Consider the following 17173-nt stretch of genomic DNA (forward strand, 5'->3'; position numbering starts at 1 on the left):
AGTTTTACAGTCTACAGAATAAAATATTTAACAGTAGAATAAACAATCTAATTCTAATGTAGAATAGGATAAAGAGTTTACAAAAAATAATGGCATAATGTTGTAACTAAAAATAAGTGTTTAATTTTAAAAGGGAAAATATCAAAAATCTTCATTCTTTTCAAATGTACCAACTTATTTCCTGATTGCTCTGAATTATAGAATCACAAGATCAGAGACTGAGTTAGAAAGGACTTTAGAGGCCATCTACTTCTACCCTGACATTTTATAAATGAAGATACTAAGAATCAAAGATTCAATGACTCTGTCCAAAGTCTTGCAATATAAGTGAGGTGTAATTGGGATTTGAATCCATGTTGCCTGAAAATAAAATCATTGCTATTTCCACAGTATCATGCTTAAAAGTGTACAACAGAAATCCATGGCCCACCCAACGCCTTCACTTCCCTTCCTCCCCACCCCCCAATATTGGGATATACTGGCAATATGAGCAGAGACTACCTGAATGTTAGCTGGAAAAGTTTCAGCAGCTTGTTTAGATCGTAAAAGATGAGGAACAATCTTTAATTTAACACGTGTGCTGACAGGATCTCTTTTCAGTTCTGGTTTCAGAACAGCCCCCTGTTAGAGAGATGTTCCATTAATAAGCATCAATTGAGTCCAATTCCTTCACATTTTATGCTCAGTGAAAGGCCTCTGAGCAGAGCTCCTTAGGAGCTGAGATTAGACCTCCAAGGTCTTTGTACCTAGTCAGGGGCAATTCCCACTCTAGCACAATGTTTCAAACTTCTCCTAGTAGAGTGACTGTAACTTTCGGCAATTTTCCTAACTTTACCAGGATCTATGACTATAGAGAAAAAACTACTTAACATAAGTAATTAGCCTTATAATTAATTTAGTTCAGGAAATAGAGAGACATTTGTCATCTATACAATTTGAATTCATCATTAACAATTATGCATAATATCTAAAAAAGTAGTTTAAATTGTCCAGGGAGGTCATGGCTTACTCACAACATTATTCAAACATTCAATACTTTAGCAAACAATAAACTCTAATCAAAACAAACACAAAAAATTAACAGAGATTTAATACAGTTCTAATGGAATAGGATATTATTTGTTAAAACAAAAAGTAAAATGTACTCACCTCTTTTGTTTTCAATGGTATATCCCCAAGGTATACTTTATACATCTTGTTAATGATTGCAGGGTTATTCCAGTCAATTAAGCTATGGAATGTTTCAATTCAGTGAATTAAAAATGAGATCTTTACTATTCACTTTTACATTTTATAAAACTGTAAGCCTCATTATTTGTTACTAAAACCTAAATAAAATAAGAAATTAATTGGGGCAAAGTTATATTCCTACTGTGCATATTGCAAGCTATCTACTGAAAAGAATTTGATCACTGGAAAAATGTCCACAGTATTTATTTGTGTTTCATTCCTATCTATGTATAAACATTCTGTCAAGTTTTAAGTATTTACTCATGCTTTAGCAATACTTCACCCTTATACTTCATTGTTCATGTATTCTCCTAGTTCAAGAAACTTTTCTTCTGCCTAGAAATCAGATTCTCTGGTTAAACATTCTTTTTGAATAACACTTTCGTTTTTGATTTAAAGTTAATCAAAAACAGTTAGATGATGTATTATTTTAACCAGAGGGGTCATATGGAATAAAAAAAAAAAATCCAGTAATTTAACCAGCACACGATCCATTATTTCATAGAATCAGTATGTTACAAACTATGCCACTTAAAAGACTCCATAAAGGAAGTTAATTCTTGGAATTGGAACCCAAGTACAATATTTTGGGGATAATCTTTTTAAAAATATTCAATTATAGATTAAACTTTCCTGTTTTATTTTTTTTGCCATTCATACCAAAAGTACATTAACTATATTGCTCTCATGGATACTGAAGAATATATTATTATGTTATCATGGAACTACCTTATAAATAAATTGTAAGAAAATAAGGTTATGACACCCTAGCCCAAGGTTCCTTTTATCTTTTTTGTGGATTGTATCTTAGGTTCCTTCTTCACTTCTACAAGGTGAGGAATACAAAGCTGAGGAGAATTTCTTCCATCAAAAGCCCCAAATCTTCTTCCTCCTACCACCTTTGCATCATTCACTCTCCTTTCATTCTTAAGGATTTTTCCTATCTGACTCCAACAGTTGGTTGAAACTTTTCTCTCATCAACTATCAATGACTCTAGAAAAAAACTGAATCATTTCTTTGGTATATGAAATAAGGCTACTGCCCAGCTGTTCTAGATAAGGGCTTCTTAGACTTTTTTGACTCACAACCCTTTTTTCACCCCAATAAATTTTTACATGACTCCAGGTATATAAATATGTATACATAAAACAAACATTTATTGTTAATAAATTGTATTTTTACAATGGCTCATATTCAGTTACAACACTCATTATGGGGTTGCAACTCACAGTTTAAGAAAGTTTGCACTAGAGCACCTTGTTGGCTTCCCTTCCTTCTTTTCAAAGACTTTTAATTACCAACTCATATTTCTTCCAGCTTCTATTGTTTTTCTTTTGTTGAGTTTTTAAAGCCTATAACCCAGATGTTAGCCAGGCTAAAGGTTTATGGGTCCTTTGCTCTCATATATCCCAAACCTGAATATACTTCAAATAGTATCACCAAAAATTAGTTGGCCATAAAATACTTTCTGACTTTCTGTTTCCCACAACAGAATTGCACTCTCTATTATCTTCATTCATCTTCAATCTTTCGTTTACTTTCAGTCTTTCCCTTACTTTCAGTCTTTCCCTATACTGGCTCCTTTCTTACTGGCTAAAAACATGCACGTCTCCCTTTTGAAAAAACCCTTACTGGATATCCTTCTATCCCCACTATTGTCCTATATCTCTTTTGTCCTGTGTAGCTAATCTGCTCCAAAGGCTTGCCTACAATGGACACCTACACTTTCTCTCCTCTCACTGTTGTAGTAATCCCTTTCAATCTAGTTTCTGTTCTTATCATTCCACCAAATTCAATGGACTTTTATCAACCCTCATTCTCCTTGACTTTCCTACAGTCTCTGAAAAGATTGACCACTCTCTCTCCTTCTTGATACTTTCTTCTCTCTAGGTTTTCAGGACACAATTCTCTCCTGGTTCTCCTACTTAATTGATAGCTCCATCTCTCTCCTTTGCAAGATCCTCCTCCACATCACATCTTCCAACTCTAGGTATCTCTAAGGCTTCTATCCTGGGTGTTCTTCTCTTATTTGTCTATATTATTTCACTTGTTGATCTCATGGATATGTAATTACCATTTCTATGAAGAAGATTCTAGAATTTATTTATTCTTCCCTCACCTTTTCCAATCTCATATCTCTTAATAGCCTTTCAGATATGTTGAACTAGAAGTTCGGTAAACCCAACATGGCCAAAACAGAATTTTTTATCTTTCACTTTAACTCTCCACTTCATTATCTTCCCCATTTTCTGAAGAGGACACCAACCTCCCAGTCTCCCAGGTTAGCAACCAGAGAGTCATTCTAAATTCCTCACTATCTAACTCTTTATATCACCAAAGCCTCTATAACATTTTCGTTATTTCATCTCTGTAATATCCTTGTTATAATCCCCCTTCTCTCCATTGTCACTATTCTGGTATCAGCCCTTATCATCTCATGCCTGGATTAGTGTAATAGCCTACTGGTGGGTCAGCCTGCCTCAAGTATTTATCCACTCCAGTCAATCACTTAAGTATGAAAGTGATTCTTTTAATGTTCAGGCTCAAGTACATCACTTCCTCCCTCCCTCTTCCCCAATAAACACTAGTGGTTCCCTATTGCTTCCAGGAACAATTACAAAATGTTCCATTTAACATGCAAAGCCATTTATAAACTAGCTCCTTCCTATTCTAGAATTCTTACCTTGGTCCTTAATATGTACTCCTCAATTCAGTGACACTGGACTCCTGGCTATTCCATGAACAAGATGTTTCATTTCTAGGCTTCAGGCATTTTCTCCGTCTCACACATCTGAAATGCTCTCCCCTCCTCTACTCTGATGACTAACCTTCTTGGCTTCCAAGATGCAACTAAACTTTCATTAGGAAGCCTTTCCCAATTTATCTTAATTCTAGTGCTTACCTTTTGTTAATTATTTCTTATTTATTGTGTGTGTGTGTGTGTGTGTGTGTGTGTGTGTGTGTGTGTGTTTGCAAGTTTACTTTATTTAAGGATAAGGACTATCTACCACTTCTTTCTGTATCCCCAGCTTTCGTATAATGCCTGCCACATAGAAGATGCTTAATAAATGTTCACTGATGGACTTGAAATACATTTATATAAACTATTGGAATCTCGTGATATAGAATACTTTAGTTGAAAGGGAGGAATAAAAATGTTTAGAAACTTTAGTGCTTATTAGGGAAAATTAAACTTGTTTTCCTTCCAAAAAATGTTAGAGGTAATTGGTATTTTTCATAATGTAATTTCACACTACAGGTAAAAATAGATTAAATATAAAAAATTTCTTAAAGAACCTTTGGTGACATTAAATACCTAGGTTCAACAAAAAGTTCAATAAATGTAATTCTAAAATTCATATCTTTCAACATTAATATATTTGCATTTTAAAAGAAATTCTCATATTGCTTCTTCCATCCTCACATCATATAAATTTAACACTTGATATTACTCTAATCCCTCATCTGGAGTGCTTCTCTTAATGTTATATCACTTGTAGATAGGAAAAGGGACCTACAACCCTACATCACCAACTGCCTTTAGAACATCTTGAACTAGACCTATAATATGAATTTCATACTCAAGTTCTACATATCCAAAGCAGAATTCATTCTTCTTTCTTCCATAATCTGCCCTCTACTAACCCTTCTCTCCTGTCATGAAAGCATCACTATCCATTCAAGTTTAAGTCCAATTTAAAACTTTCATATCATTCTATTCACCTAAATCTTTATTAAACCTTGTCATTTCTACCTTAAACAAACAAAAGAAATAGCATTTTTTGAATATGTACCCTATGATCAAAGGAATACTACTTTATAACAAAAACTTTCCTTAATTATTAAATTATTATTATTATTAAATTCCATTTTCCCAAGTTTAAGATCTTATCTAATTCTTAGAGAGAATTTAGAGCTGGAAGACAATTTGGAAATCAGACGACCCAAATCCCTCACTTTTGTGACCAGTAACAGTCACACTGAGCTTGACTAACTTAACCAAAGTCATGGAGCTAATCAGATAATGGCTATAGTAGCACTAATTTCTGGCTTATAAACAAACAAATTTCTATCACAGTGTATAGTGTTCTCTGTTTAGTCCTTCTTGTTGAAATTAATCTAAATATTCTCACAATCTGAATTTTAAAAATAAGTAACTAAAAATTGCATTTTGCTAATTTTACTATATAGCTAATTTTACTTGGAATAAGAAAAAAAAGACATAATGCAGATATGAATTTTTAAAAATACTACATGTACATTGCATTCTTGAGTATGTCTAAATATTGTTTTTTTCTCTGAGATTTGTAGAAATCAAATTTTTGCATCATAAATGAGCAGTGAGTGTATGTTTTTTAGCCTTTGCCTAATAATATTTTTAAAATCCTATGCTACTTTCACATGTATAAAATTGTAAGATTAGTAAGTTGTTACCTTTGCTTGCTCTTCAATTCTAAGTCAGCTGCAGTGGCTACACTGTGGCGCGTATCACTAGAGGCAATCACTAGGTGTATAACAGCTTCGAGTTCCGGCACCTGTTCAGCCTCTATAAATTTCACGATACCCAGTTTGCACTGTTTAGAAACATTAAAAAAAGAGAAATAAGAGTTGGAAAGTGTAAACAAAAAATAGGATTTAAAAAATAAAGAATTCATTTACATTTATGCATTTTAAGGACACATTACCAGCTAAAAGAATACTCATAACTGTAAGACCTCTGATATATATTGGTGAGGATAGTATGAAAAAAAAATAAATATGATTAAGTCCATATTAATCAAAACTAAAGGTTCTGAGATACAAAAACTTAACTTGAAATTCAAAACAGAAATTACAGAAAGAAAATTTGGAACTAAAAATTTTAAATAAAAATGTTTTAAAACTCAGGAAAAAAAAGAAACAGTATTTATTCATATGTTGATCTTTATACTAATTAAATAAAAATTAAAAGAATACTAAATAATTTAAATGAGATGTGAAATGTTTTCATTTTATTAAGCTAATGTTTTCAATTCCATATTTTAACACAAAAAATGAGAAAACACTACATTCTAGTGAACATACGTAAAATTTTAATGTAATACATTCAATGAGTAAAATCTATAGTCTTATTGGATATAATAAAAATTTCATTGAAGTAATAAGCTATAAAAACTAGTACAATACTTCTGGCAACTTTCAGAAAGTTTCAGTGAACTAAAAATTTCTTTATAATTAAATTTATAGAGAATTTTTTTCCTACATTAATTTTTCTAAAAGTTCTTCAATTAATCATATTCTTCTATCATTCCATCTTTCTCTATGATTTAGAGGCCCTAATTTTATTTTTCTCCTCACTGTGACCACCATTCCCTATATATCTTTGTTCTTTCTCAAGCCATAAGCTCTACACTGACTATATTCTCTTCCTTTCTGTGTTCATCCTTTGCTGCACAAACTTAACTTTACACTATCCTTCACTCTCTCTTTCCTGTCTGTTCTATTGCTGATTATGGCTCACAACAAACCTCCTTCACTCCTTGTCACATGCTGCTGATCTAGAGAAAAATCATAAAACTGTGATTGGATTCACTCTTTCAGAGTGAACATTTTTAATATTATCTAATTTAAATCAGGCCCTCACCAAAGTCACCAGTGTTCTTTCTCCCTCAGCAAATCTAATGTCCTTTTTTCATTCTCAATCTTTTCCTGACCTTTCCACACCATTTCACATTGTTGGTTCCTCTGTTGTCCTGAATAATATCACCTTACCATGTTTCCCTAATTCTGCTGCGCTATGGTTCTCCCCTTATCTGCCCAAACTCACTCCTTTCAATCTCTTCTGCTGCTTCTTCATTCCTGTCACACCCACTTGTGTACCTCCCAAAAGAGGTACCACCTTAGTTGTCTTCTCTTCTCTCTCCATAACCTCTAAATTGGTGATTTCATAATTCCCATTGGTTATCATTTTTTGGCAGATTTCCAAATCTATTTTTCTAGTACTAATAGCTCTCTGAAGTCACACTCCTATATCACCAACTGCTTTTAGAACATCTTGAATTAGACCTATAAAATGAATTTCATACTCAAGTTCTGCAAAACAGAATTCATTCTTCTTTCTCCCATAATCTGCTCTCTACTGACCCTTCTCTCCTGTCATGGAAGCATCACTATCCACTCAAATTTAAGTCCAATTTGAAACTTTTGTATCATTCTCAATTCCTCACTCAACTCGCCTAAATCTTTATTAAATCTTGTCATTTCTATCTTAAATAAACAAAAGAAATAGCATTTTTTGAATATGTATCCTATGTCAAGCACTGTGCTTAAAAAAAAAAGAAAATGGAAAAAAAGCGAGGCAGTTCTTGATTTCTAAGAGCTAATATGCTAATTGAGGAGACAAAACAAAAAATAAAATTCAGCCATAGCATAGATGGAAAGGCCTGTAAGTCCTAAGGGTATGGCAAGACCAAAGGACCTTAGGTTACTTAAGTAGTTAATATAACAGTGACAGATCTTCAACAATGAGAAGAACCAAATCAGTTCCAATACAGCAGTAATGAATTGAACCAGCTACACTGAGCAAAAGAACTCTGGGAGATGACTATGAACCACTACATAGAATTTGCAATCCCTCTATTTTTGTCTGCCTGCATTTTTTTATTTCCTTCACATGCTAATTGTACAATATTTCAAAGTTCAATTCTTTTTGTGCAGCAAAATAACTGTTTGGACATGTATACATATATTGCATTTAATTTATACTTTAACATATTTAACACGTATTGGTCAACCTGCCATCTGGGGGAAGGGGTGGGGGGAAGGAAGGGAAAAGTTGGAACAAAAGGTTTTGCAATTGTCAATGCTGAAAAATTACCCATGCATATATATTGTAAATAAAAAGCCATAAAAAATTTTTTTGAAAAAAAAATTATATATAATATAAAAACAGTGGCAGAGTACTCCAAGGCAAGTACTCCAGAAGCAAAATAAATGGTAAGGTCTAGAGTTTCCTAAGAGGCAATGGCAAGGGAGACAGTAAAGCCAATTCATCAGAAAGAATAGAGTCTTCTTGTAACTTCTACCTTATTCAAATCTTGACTTCAAGAAATCAAGGAGCACAGAAAATAAAAGCAAAAAGTAAGTATATAATTTCTTACCACCTACCCATCCATGTAAGTTCTAGGGCAGCTCAGACACCAGGGAAGGAGATGACCAGGCAGCAAATAGAGCCACTCCCACCAGTGGCAGTGGTCATAGGGAAAGCTATTCCTGTTAATTACTAAGTTCAATGGATTCTGGGACAGCAAGATCCAGGGAAGGAAAAGCAACATAAGTAGTGACAAAGACTTTTGCCTTCATCAAAGAGGTTATGAAACATCCTAGCATTGCTTTCTCTCCATTCACATGCTTTCAGACTCTCATCACACATCTTGCCTAAACTAACACAATCTGTTTGCTTCAGATCCATCCTCACTTCATTCTACCTTCTACTGAGCTGCCAAGATGATTTTTCCAAAGCTAACCATGCTATCTTCTCCTGAATTCCAGGATTATCCAGTTATTATCTCTAGGATAAAAGTTTAACTTCTAATTTGACATTTAAAGTTCTTCATCTTCAATCTCTCCCTGCCTTGTAAACTTCTTATATTTTGCTCTCCTTCATGCATGTTGAATAGGGGCCTACTTACATTTCCTCAAACATATCACACCTCTTATCTCCTTGTCTTTGCAATGGCCATGCCCCATGCCCACAGTATCTGCCCACACTTCTATCACTTAATTTCTCTGAATTCCTTCAAAACTCAGTTCTGGGGGCAGCTAGGTGGCACAATAGATAGAACACCAGCCCTGAAGTCAGGAGGACCTGAATTCAAATTTGGCTTCAAACACTTAATACTTCCTAGCAGTGTGACCCTGAGCAAGTCACTTAATTCCAAATGCCTCAGAAAAAAAAAAAAGACTCAGTTCTGATACCAGCTCCTGCAGTGCTGGTCCCCAACCCTGTTAATATTCCCCTCTTAGAAGGTCTGTCTTCTATCCTAGGTATCTCTTGTATGTACCTAATTGTTTACATTTGTCTCTTCCTAATAGAATGTAGGTTGCATGAAGTCAGAGACTGTGCTTTTTAAGTTTTAGTGGTTTGGCACACAGTGGTTTAAAAATGCTGAGTGGCTTATATAAAACTTGACACTTTCTTAAGCCCTTTATAGAATCAACAACTAAATCAGATTTCATATAAATGAGAAAAAAGTTCACATGCATTATTAGAAGAAGACAAAGGCCTTGAAGAGAAAGAATATAAAAACTTAAAAAAGATGCTTGGAAAAATTTTTTCTCCCCTCAAATGCAGAATAGAAAGCTATGATACAATATATTTACATGAAAAGGAAGTTTATAATTATAAATCATCCATACAAATATTATTGTTCAGTAAGAAATGACCAACAGGATGACTTCAGAAAGGCCTGAAGAGACTTACATGAACTGATGCTGAGTGAAATGAGTAGGACCAGGAGATCACCATATACTTCAACAACAATACTATATGATGATCAATTCTGATGGACATGGTCATCTCCAGTAATGAGATGAACCAAATCAGTTTCAATGGAGCAGTAATGAATTGAACCAGCTTTACTCAGTGAAAGAACTCTGGGAGATGACTAAGAACCATTACATAGAATTCCCAATCCCTATATTTTTGTCCACCTGCATTTTTAATTTCCTTCACAGGCTAATTATACACTAATTATACAGAGTCCGATTCTTTTTGTATAGCAAAATAACTGTTTGGACATGTATACTTATATTGTATTTAATTTATACTTTAACATATTTAACATGTATTGGTCAACCTGCCATCTGGGGGAAAGGGTGGGGGGAAGGAGGGGAAAAACTGAACAAAAGGTTTAGTAATTGTCAATGCTGTAAAATTACCCATGCATATAACTTGTAAATAAAAAGCTATAATAAAAAATAAAATAAAACAAAAATAAATAAATAAATCATCCATACAAAGTTATTGACAGGAGAGGATATTCTTTAACCAACAAACATCTTTTTTTCTTTTCATCATAAAGGTTTAATGTTGAAAAAAACTATAAGTTAAACCAAACAATATGGCTTCTTGTTTAGTTTTTAATTTAGCCTGTTTCTTCTATTAAAAAAAAAAAAAAACTACTCCAATCAATATAATATTCTTATAAAAGAATTCTTTTTCCTCTTACATTATTGAAAGAAACAAAGTTTTCTTGACTGAAAGAGGCACAAAGGAAAAATATTTGTTAATTAAAAAATGCAAACATTAATAAAAAGGAATATCTCTTGGCTTATTTAGATGCTATAGAAAAAGTGGGAGACAAATCTACAAATGGGTAAAATTTAAGTGCTTTTCATTTATCCTTCCTGAACATTTCTTTAATATCACTAGCCAGATTTATTCTCAATACAGAAGTATCTGGCTATTCTGCCTATTTCTTATGAATGTACTTCTCTATAAGGAAGGTTATTACATGATATCTGTCCTATACTAGACTTTGCAAAGAAAAATAATCTAAGATATATGATTACTTTAGCAGTGATTTAAAAAAAATGCAGACGTTAGTGAACAGCAATGCTATATAAATATGTATATATGTACATAAAGAAAGAAAGCCCAATATCAAATTGCACAATACCTGCTCTAACTGTTCAGGTGTCCATGGACTGTCCCCAATGACTCGTTTTGCTGCATAAAAGCTCATCCCTGGAGGTGGCTGCGGAATCCCAGAACCTCCAGAACCACTGGAAGAGGAGCCCTGTGCAGAGGGCACATTCTGCCTACTCTGGGATTCATTCAGCACATATCTAAAAAGGGAATGGAATTTTAACTGTTTTGTTAAATTACCTTTGTCCTTAATTTCAATGAAATAAAATGTACATAAGAAATCAAAATTCCATTAAAAAGAAAAAAAATCTGAATAGCAAAATTTTTCCATAATTCCAATATGTATAGTATTGCTTTTTCATTCAATTTATTACATAATGATTAATAATCCAATGGAAAGGTATTTTTTTTTAACCATTCCTATCCTAAAAAACACTAATATTATGCCTGAGGAGGAAATGTTCCTTGATATTACAGAGAATTTCAATTTTAATTCAATGATATTGGCATTGTGTATCATGTCAACCTTGTACTAATATTAATATTCAAACCAGGAAGGTTCTGTATGGACCAATCTCTATCAAATCTTATTCATGTTTCTATTTCAGTAGAATATAAAATCCCTGAATACAGAGATTATCACCATCAGAAATCCTTCTCTTTCAATAAACAAATATACACAATTTGATCATTTGTTCTGTAATTATTTAGGTGCTGTTGTTTATTGAAAGACTTTTGGTGTTACTTTTGAACCTCAATTGTTTCACAGGTTTCATCTTGAGGTAATCTTTCAATTCCATTCCATAAATCCAATGGCGTAGACCTGTCATCAGCATTTACTTTCCATATCTACTATGGCCCATTTTAGCATTCTGAAAGTGCATGTCAAAACTACTTTAAGTGCTAATTCTTTCCACTGAGCTTTGATGAAGAATGTGACTAAACAGAAACAACTATAGCTGTCTTCTTGATAGCTTTATACCTGGTATGTTTGTCCACAGAATAACAAGGTACTTTTAAATATCAACTTGGTTCACTGGTTTAATATGATCTCTAGATTCAAGCATCAAATTCTGAGGATTTATCTTTCTTTGGTATATTAAATATTTTATGCTTAAGAGTCCAAATGGCATTATGATATCACTAAAGAAATATTTCACAAAACAGAGAAGCTGTTTAGTTTATTTTTCAGGGCAGCCATGTAACTTGATGTCACCCTGTACATAAAGTACAAAATATTTTTGTAATATGACATTATCATAACATTATTATTAAATATTAATAGAATATTAATATTTCCAACTCTCTTAACAACTGTAATTCATATAGTCTTTTGCAGTTTTAAAAGTACTTTGCTAATAGACTCTATGAAGAAAGTAGTGTAAGGAAATTATGATGTCGGAAGGAATGATTAAAAAAAGCAACAGAGTGTGGAGAATGGATATGGGAGTAAACAGAGGCCAAAGATGACTTATAAGTGTATCAAGCTTAACCAACAGAAAGAATATCAACAAAAATAATAAATCCTGAAATAAGTATGAAGAATATAACGAGTTCTTCTTTGGACAGAATGAGTTTGAGACAACAATGGAGCTGGAGTTTCAGGTATAAGGACTGGGAATTCAAAAGGGAGAAATCAGAGCTATCTAGATGTAGGCACATAGGTATAGTTCAATTTATTCCTTTAAAACCATATTTAAAGGAGGAACAACAAAAAATGAGATGGAAGTTTTCAACTTACCCATAAGGCATCAAGAGGACATCCAGCATGAAGTCCAAAAGCAGCTGTACAGTCTTTGGTTTCTCAGCAAGATTAAATGGAGAAGCTGCTTTAGACGGTTCAACGGGGTATTTCATGTGAAAAAGGGTTGGTATTAGAAGATGCATCAAGCTGAAAAGATAATTTTTACTACCATTATTTAAAAAAATAACTTTGAATACTTAATACATGAGATACAAAGCAGCAAATAGAATATTAAGAGATGACCATTATGGCAACATAAAGATTGGCAGCACTCCATACCCTTTGACCCAGCAGTGTTTCTAGTAAGATTATATCTCAAAGAGATCTTAAAAGAGGGAAAGGGATCTATATGTACAAAAATGTTTGTGGCAGCCCTCTTTGTAGTGGCAGGAAACTGGAAACTGAGTGGATGCACATCAGTTGGGGAATGGCTGAATAAATTATGGTATATGAATGCTATGGAATACTATTATTCTGTAAGAAATGACCAACAGGATGATTTCAGAGAGTCCTGGAGAGACTTACATGAACTGATGCTAAGTGAAATGAGCAGAACCAGGAGATCATTATACACAGCAACAACAAGACTATATGATGATCAGTTCTGAAGGATATGGCCCTCTTCAACAATGAGATGATTCAAATCAGTTCCACTTCTGCAGTGATGAAGAGAACCATCTACATCCAGAGAGAACCATGGGAACAGAGTGTGGAATACAATGTAGCATTCTCACTCTCTCTGTTGTTATTTGCTTGCATTTTATTTTCTTTCTTAATTTTTCTTTTTCTTCCTTCTTGATCTGATTTTTCTTGCACATTCAGATAACTGTATAAATATGTATACACATATTGGATCTAACATGTATTTCAACATATTTAACATGTATCAGACTACCTGCCAGAAGGGGAAGGAAGTGGGGAGAAGAAGGGGAAAATTTACAACAAAATTTCATGCAAGGGTCAATGTTGGAAAAATTACCCATGCATATGCTTTGTAAATAAAAAGCTTTAATAAAAAAAATTTTAAAAAAAGATTGGCAGTATTCATATGAAACAAGATAATATCAGGCAATTAAAAGTATAATAAAAATTAAAATAACCTGAAGAGGGGCATTCAGGGGTATATGGTCAGTTTTTAATGCCTTTTAAGTTACATTTGAAAGGTTTTTTTTTTTTTTTAAATTTCAGATAGCTATGTGACAAAATACTTTTCTCATTTAAATTTTTCATAGAAAAATTAAGTATTCTATTTTTAAAATGTTAAAGGTTGTTATATATATTCAGTTTTGAAAAATTAAAAATCATAACATTTAAAAATCAATTGCTTATCATGTCTATAAAGAATACAAAAAATTATATGTAACTATAACTGTATATACAGAGACACATATATCATACACATATTAACATGTAAGGACATGTATGAACAATTTTTTATCAAATTTAATTTCATCAATATATTTAAAAATTTCATTAATATAAAAAAATATTTAAAAATATATATACTGAGAGTTTACAATATATGTCAAACATAGTGATCCAGACTGAGAAAACTAAAGAAAATCAAAGGCAAAAGATAATACATTCAAGTTAGAAAGACAATGCATATGAAATGCTTAGAACAGGAAAGCAGAAATAAAGTCCTGTAAATCCCAAGGCTTCAATGGTGAAGTGGATGACAAAGCCCCTGGGTCATTTATGGATACGCATAGATTATTAGCTGATGGTCTTATGATTTACCAAACAGATTGTGAAGAGCTCCTAGGATAGTAAGGAATTTCCTCTAATACAGAACAGTGTCTTTTTTCAAACTACTCCTCTTAAGGAAGGGAGGTGGTCTGGGGTTAAGAGAAATTAGGTAACTTGCCCAGGGTCAGAAATTCCTTTAATATAGGTAGGATTAAACTGGTTGGATCTAGCTAACTGGGGAAACAGCTCTCCATCCTTTATATCAATCACACTGGCAATGACAGAGAAATGAGAGGATAGAAACAGAGAGATATTGAGATTGACAGATATTGAGATTTCCCTTTTGTTACATATGGTTTCTGACAGACCTGAAATATAAATATAAAGACTATATTTAAGGTGACTATTTGTTACTTGTTACATATGATTTACATATATAATATTTCCTTTTAAAGACTTGTATGAGTCAACTTTCTACTGAAAGATTTGATGAAAGCATAAATTTTTTAAATTTCAACTCATGTACCTAATTTAAAGCTATAAATGACAATGAAAAAGGAACTTATTCCCTTCCATTTAAAATGTCCTCAATATTTTATATTTCAAAAGTGCCATGTTCAGAAATAAGCTGTTTTATAAGGAACTAATATGTTGATGAGATATCATGCCACATGTATAATTTTTACAATTATATATGAGATGCTTCAAAATACACACATCATTAGAATGCTGAATTTGCACACTTCTGGTTATATTGGCTTTCAGAATTTTTGTAAATCACATTAAGAGTTAATAAAAGTTAGTGAATATATATACAGTTGGGAAACGGTTAAAAAAGATAAGGGTTTCAGATTTTCCCAACTGAAACCAAATGTACATACATAGTTCTTATTTTAAATCAATGTTAGTACTTTAATTTATTACAGACAGAAGTAATCAAGAAAGACCATACCTATCCTGCTGAGGCTGAGGCTTCCCTTCCATTGCAGTAAGAAGTGTAGGAGCAAGTTCACACTGTTTTTCCACTGGTAAGCGAGGATAGCCCATCTTAACATAAATTATAGTAAAATTCTGTAAAGGAAAAGGAAAAACCAAATATCAAAATAAATGAAATCTGACTTTAATCAAAATACATGTTTCTAATTTCAGCAATAATTCTAATTTAATTTTTTTTGGAAACTTATAGCATCACATTCCTTTTCCTAAATATTTTTGCTTCTAATTTTAAGTCAACTATTAAATTTGAAGAAAAACATAAATTGGACAACTAGGAAGAATTACAATGTGACACTCTCGTGGCTTTAAATTAATTCAGTTTTTTGTGGGTTTTTTTTTGGTTTTTGCTGAGGCAATTAGAATTAAGTGACTTGCCTAGGGTCACAGCTACGAAGTGTCTGAGGCCAGATTTTATTAAGTGTCTGAGGCCAAATTTGAACTTAATGTCCTTCTGATTTCAAGGCTGGTGCTCTATCCACTGCGCCACCTAGGTGCCCCAAGTTAATTCAGTTTTAAACTGCACCATGACTTTTGGGAGATCCTGTTTGTGCACAACTTGTTTGCAAAGACAGACTGAGACAGATTCATTAGCTATTTGTTAATTACATAGTCTTCCAAGTCAAGCAATTTTTCATACATAATTTGCTCCTAATATATTTAAGAACTCATTACTGGATCTAAATGTGTTCAATTTCTACAATATAAAACTAAAATAGGTAAATAGGCTTATCTTAAAAATACTTTATTGTACCTAAAAAAAAAAAAAGAGGAATATCAAAACTTATTTGAGGAAAACAAAGCATTACAGTTTGGCTGAAATTTATAGTACATCAAAGAGAAATAAAGTTCAAAAGGCAGGTCAGCAGGGAAACACTTAATATATTTAGAGGAACTTGACAAAATGTGTTGGGTGGGCTGGTGAAAAGAAAAACTAGAAGCATATTTGGGGTTACAGTCTGAACTAGAATGGTGGTAATGGGAATAAAAAGAAATAGATAAAATATTCCAGATAGAGTCAGTAGAACTTTGTGAAACACTAGATGTGGGAAGTGAAGAAAAGGGGCAAGTCAAAAATGACCATATGATTTATAGAAATTCAACTGACACAATTTTTTGATAATATCTAATACTCAAAGCAAAAAAAAAAAATATATATATATATATATATATATGTAATACAATCAGAGTTGAGCAGTTTATCTGACTAAACATGTAGAAGAATGATGCTTAATACTTGGACTTTACTGGAAAAAAGGGCATCTATAACAAAGAAATCTGTTAAAGAGAATGGGCATAATTGTATGGTATCAAAATTGCTTCCATGTACATACCCTGAAAATTGTTAACTTTTCAACAGAGAACAGTAGTTTGATCTGAATCTCATTATCAAAAGCTTTTCTTGACTAGGAAGCTTTTGCTTACTTGCCCTTATTTAAATAAGAGATGTTTTTTCAAAAATCCCCTAAAATACCAAAGGATAAGATGGAAGATATATAAACAAAAATAATTTCAAATCAAAGTGTGTCTTTCTTGTTTTTCCCTTATTTTTCATTATTATCAGTCACCTATTTTATATGCATATTCATATTCTAAGATTCTTTCTATATTTTTTCTTTTGCTAAGAAAAAGTAATTTACTTTAATATGTCATTCAAAACCTTACAACATAGTTTATTCCAATTCCCTTCTCTGTTCTAAAATGCCCCACAGTGACCTACTCTCAGAATTTTCTTAAAGATAATCTCTCAGGGAAAGTGTTCATCAAAAACTAGAGTATTGCTTAAAAACAAACTATCGGGGCAGCTAAGTGGTGCAATGGATAGAGCATTAGCCACGAAGTCAGAAGAATCTGAGTTCAAATCTGTTCTCGGACATTTAACACTTCC

General features: G+C 32.6%; 1 protein-coding gene across 3 annotated transcripts in view; it reads right to left on the reverse strand.

The window, feature by feature from the left end:
- Window positions 1-17173, reverse strand: part of ECPAS (Ecm29 proteasome adaptor and scaffold) — a 160539-nt gene that overhangs the window by 82509 nt on the left and 60857 nt on the right. For all 3 annotated transcript variants that reach the window (XM_051961107.1, XM_051961090.1, XM_051961097.1), the window contains exons 4-9: window positions 15245-15363; window positions 12601-12750; window positions 10891-11059; window positions 5666-5805; window positions 1150-1231; window positions 502-621 (exon numbers count right to left, since the gene is read on the reverse strand). In XM_051961107.1, the coding sequence (XP_051817067.1) occupies window positions 502-621; window positions 1150-1231; window positions 5666-5805; window positions 10891-11059; window positions 12601-12750; window positions 15245-15363 (780 nt within the window). The remainder of the gene's footprint in view (window positions 1-501; window positions 622-1149; window positions 1232-5665; window positions 5806-10890; window positions 11060-12600; window positions 12751-15244; window positions 15364-17173) is intronic.

The sequence above is a fragment of the Antechinus flavipes genome, chromosome 1 (assembly GCF_016432865.1).
Source record: "Antechinus flavipes isolate AdamAnt ecotype Samford, QLD, Australia chromosome 1, AdamAnt_v2, whole genome shotgun sequence".
Lineage (NCBI taxonomy): Eukaryota > Metazoa > Chordata > Mammalia > Dasyuromorphia > Dasyuridae > Antechinus > Antechinus flavipes.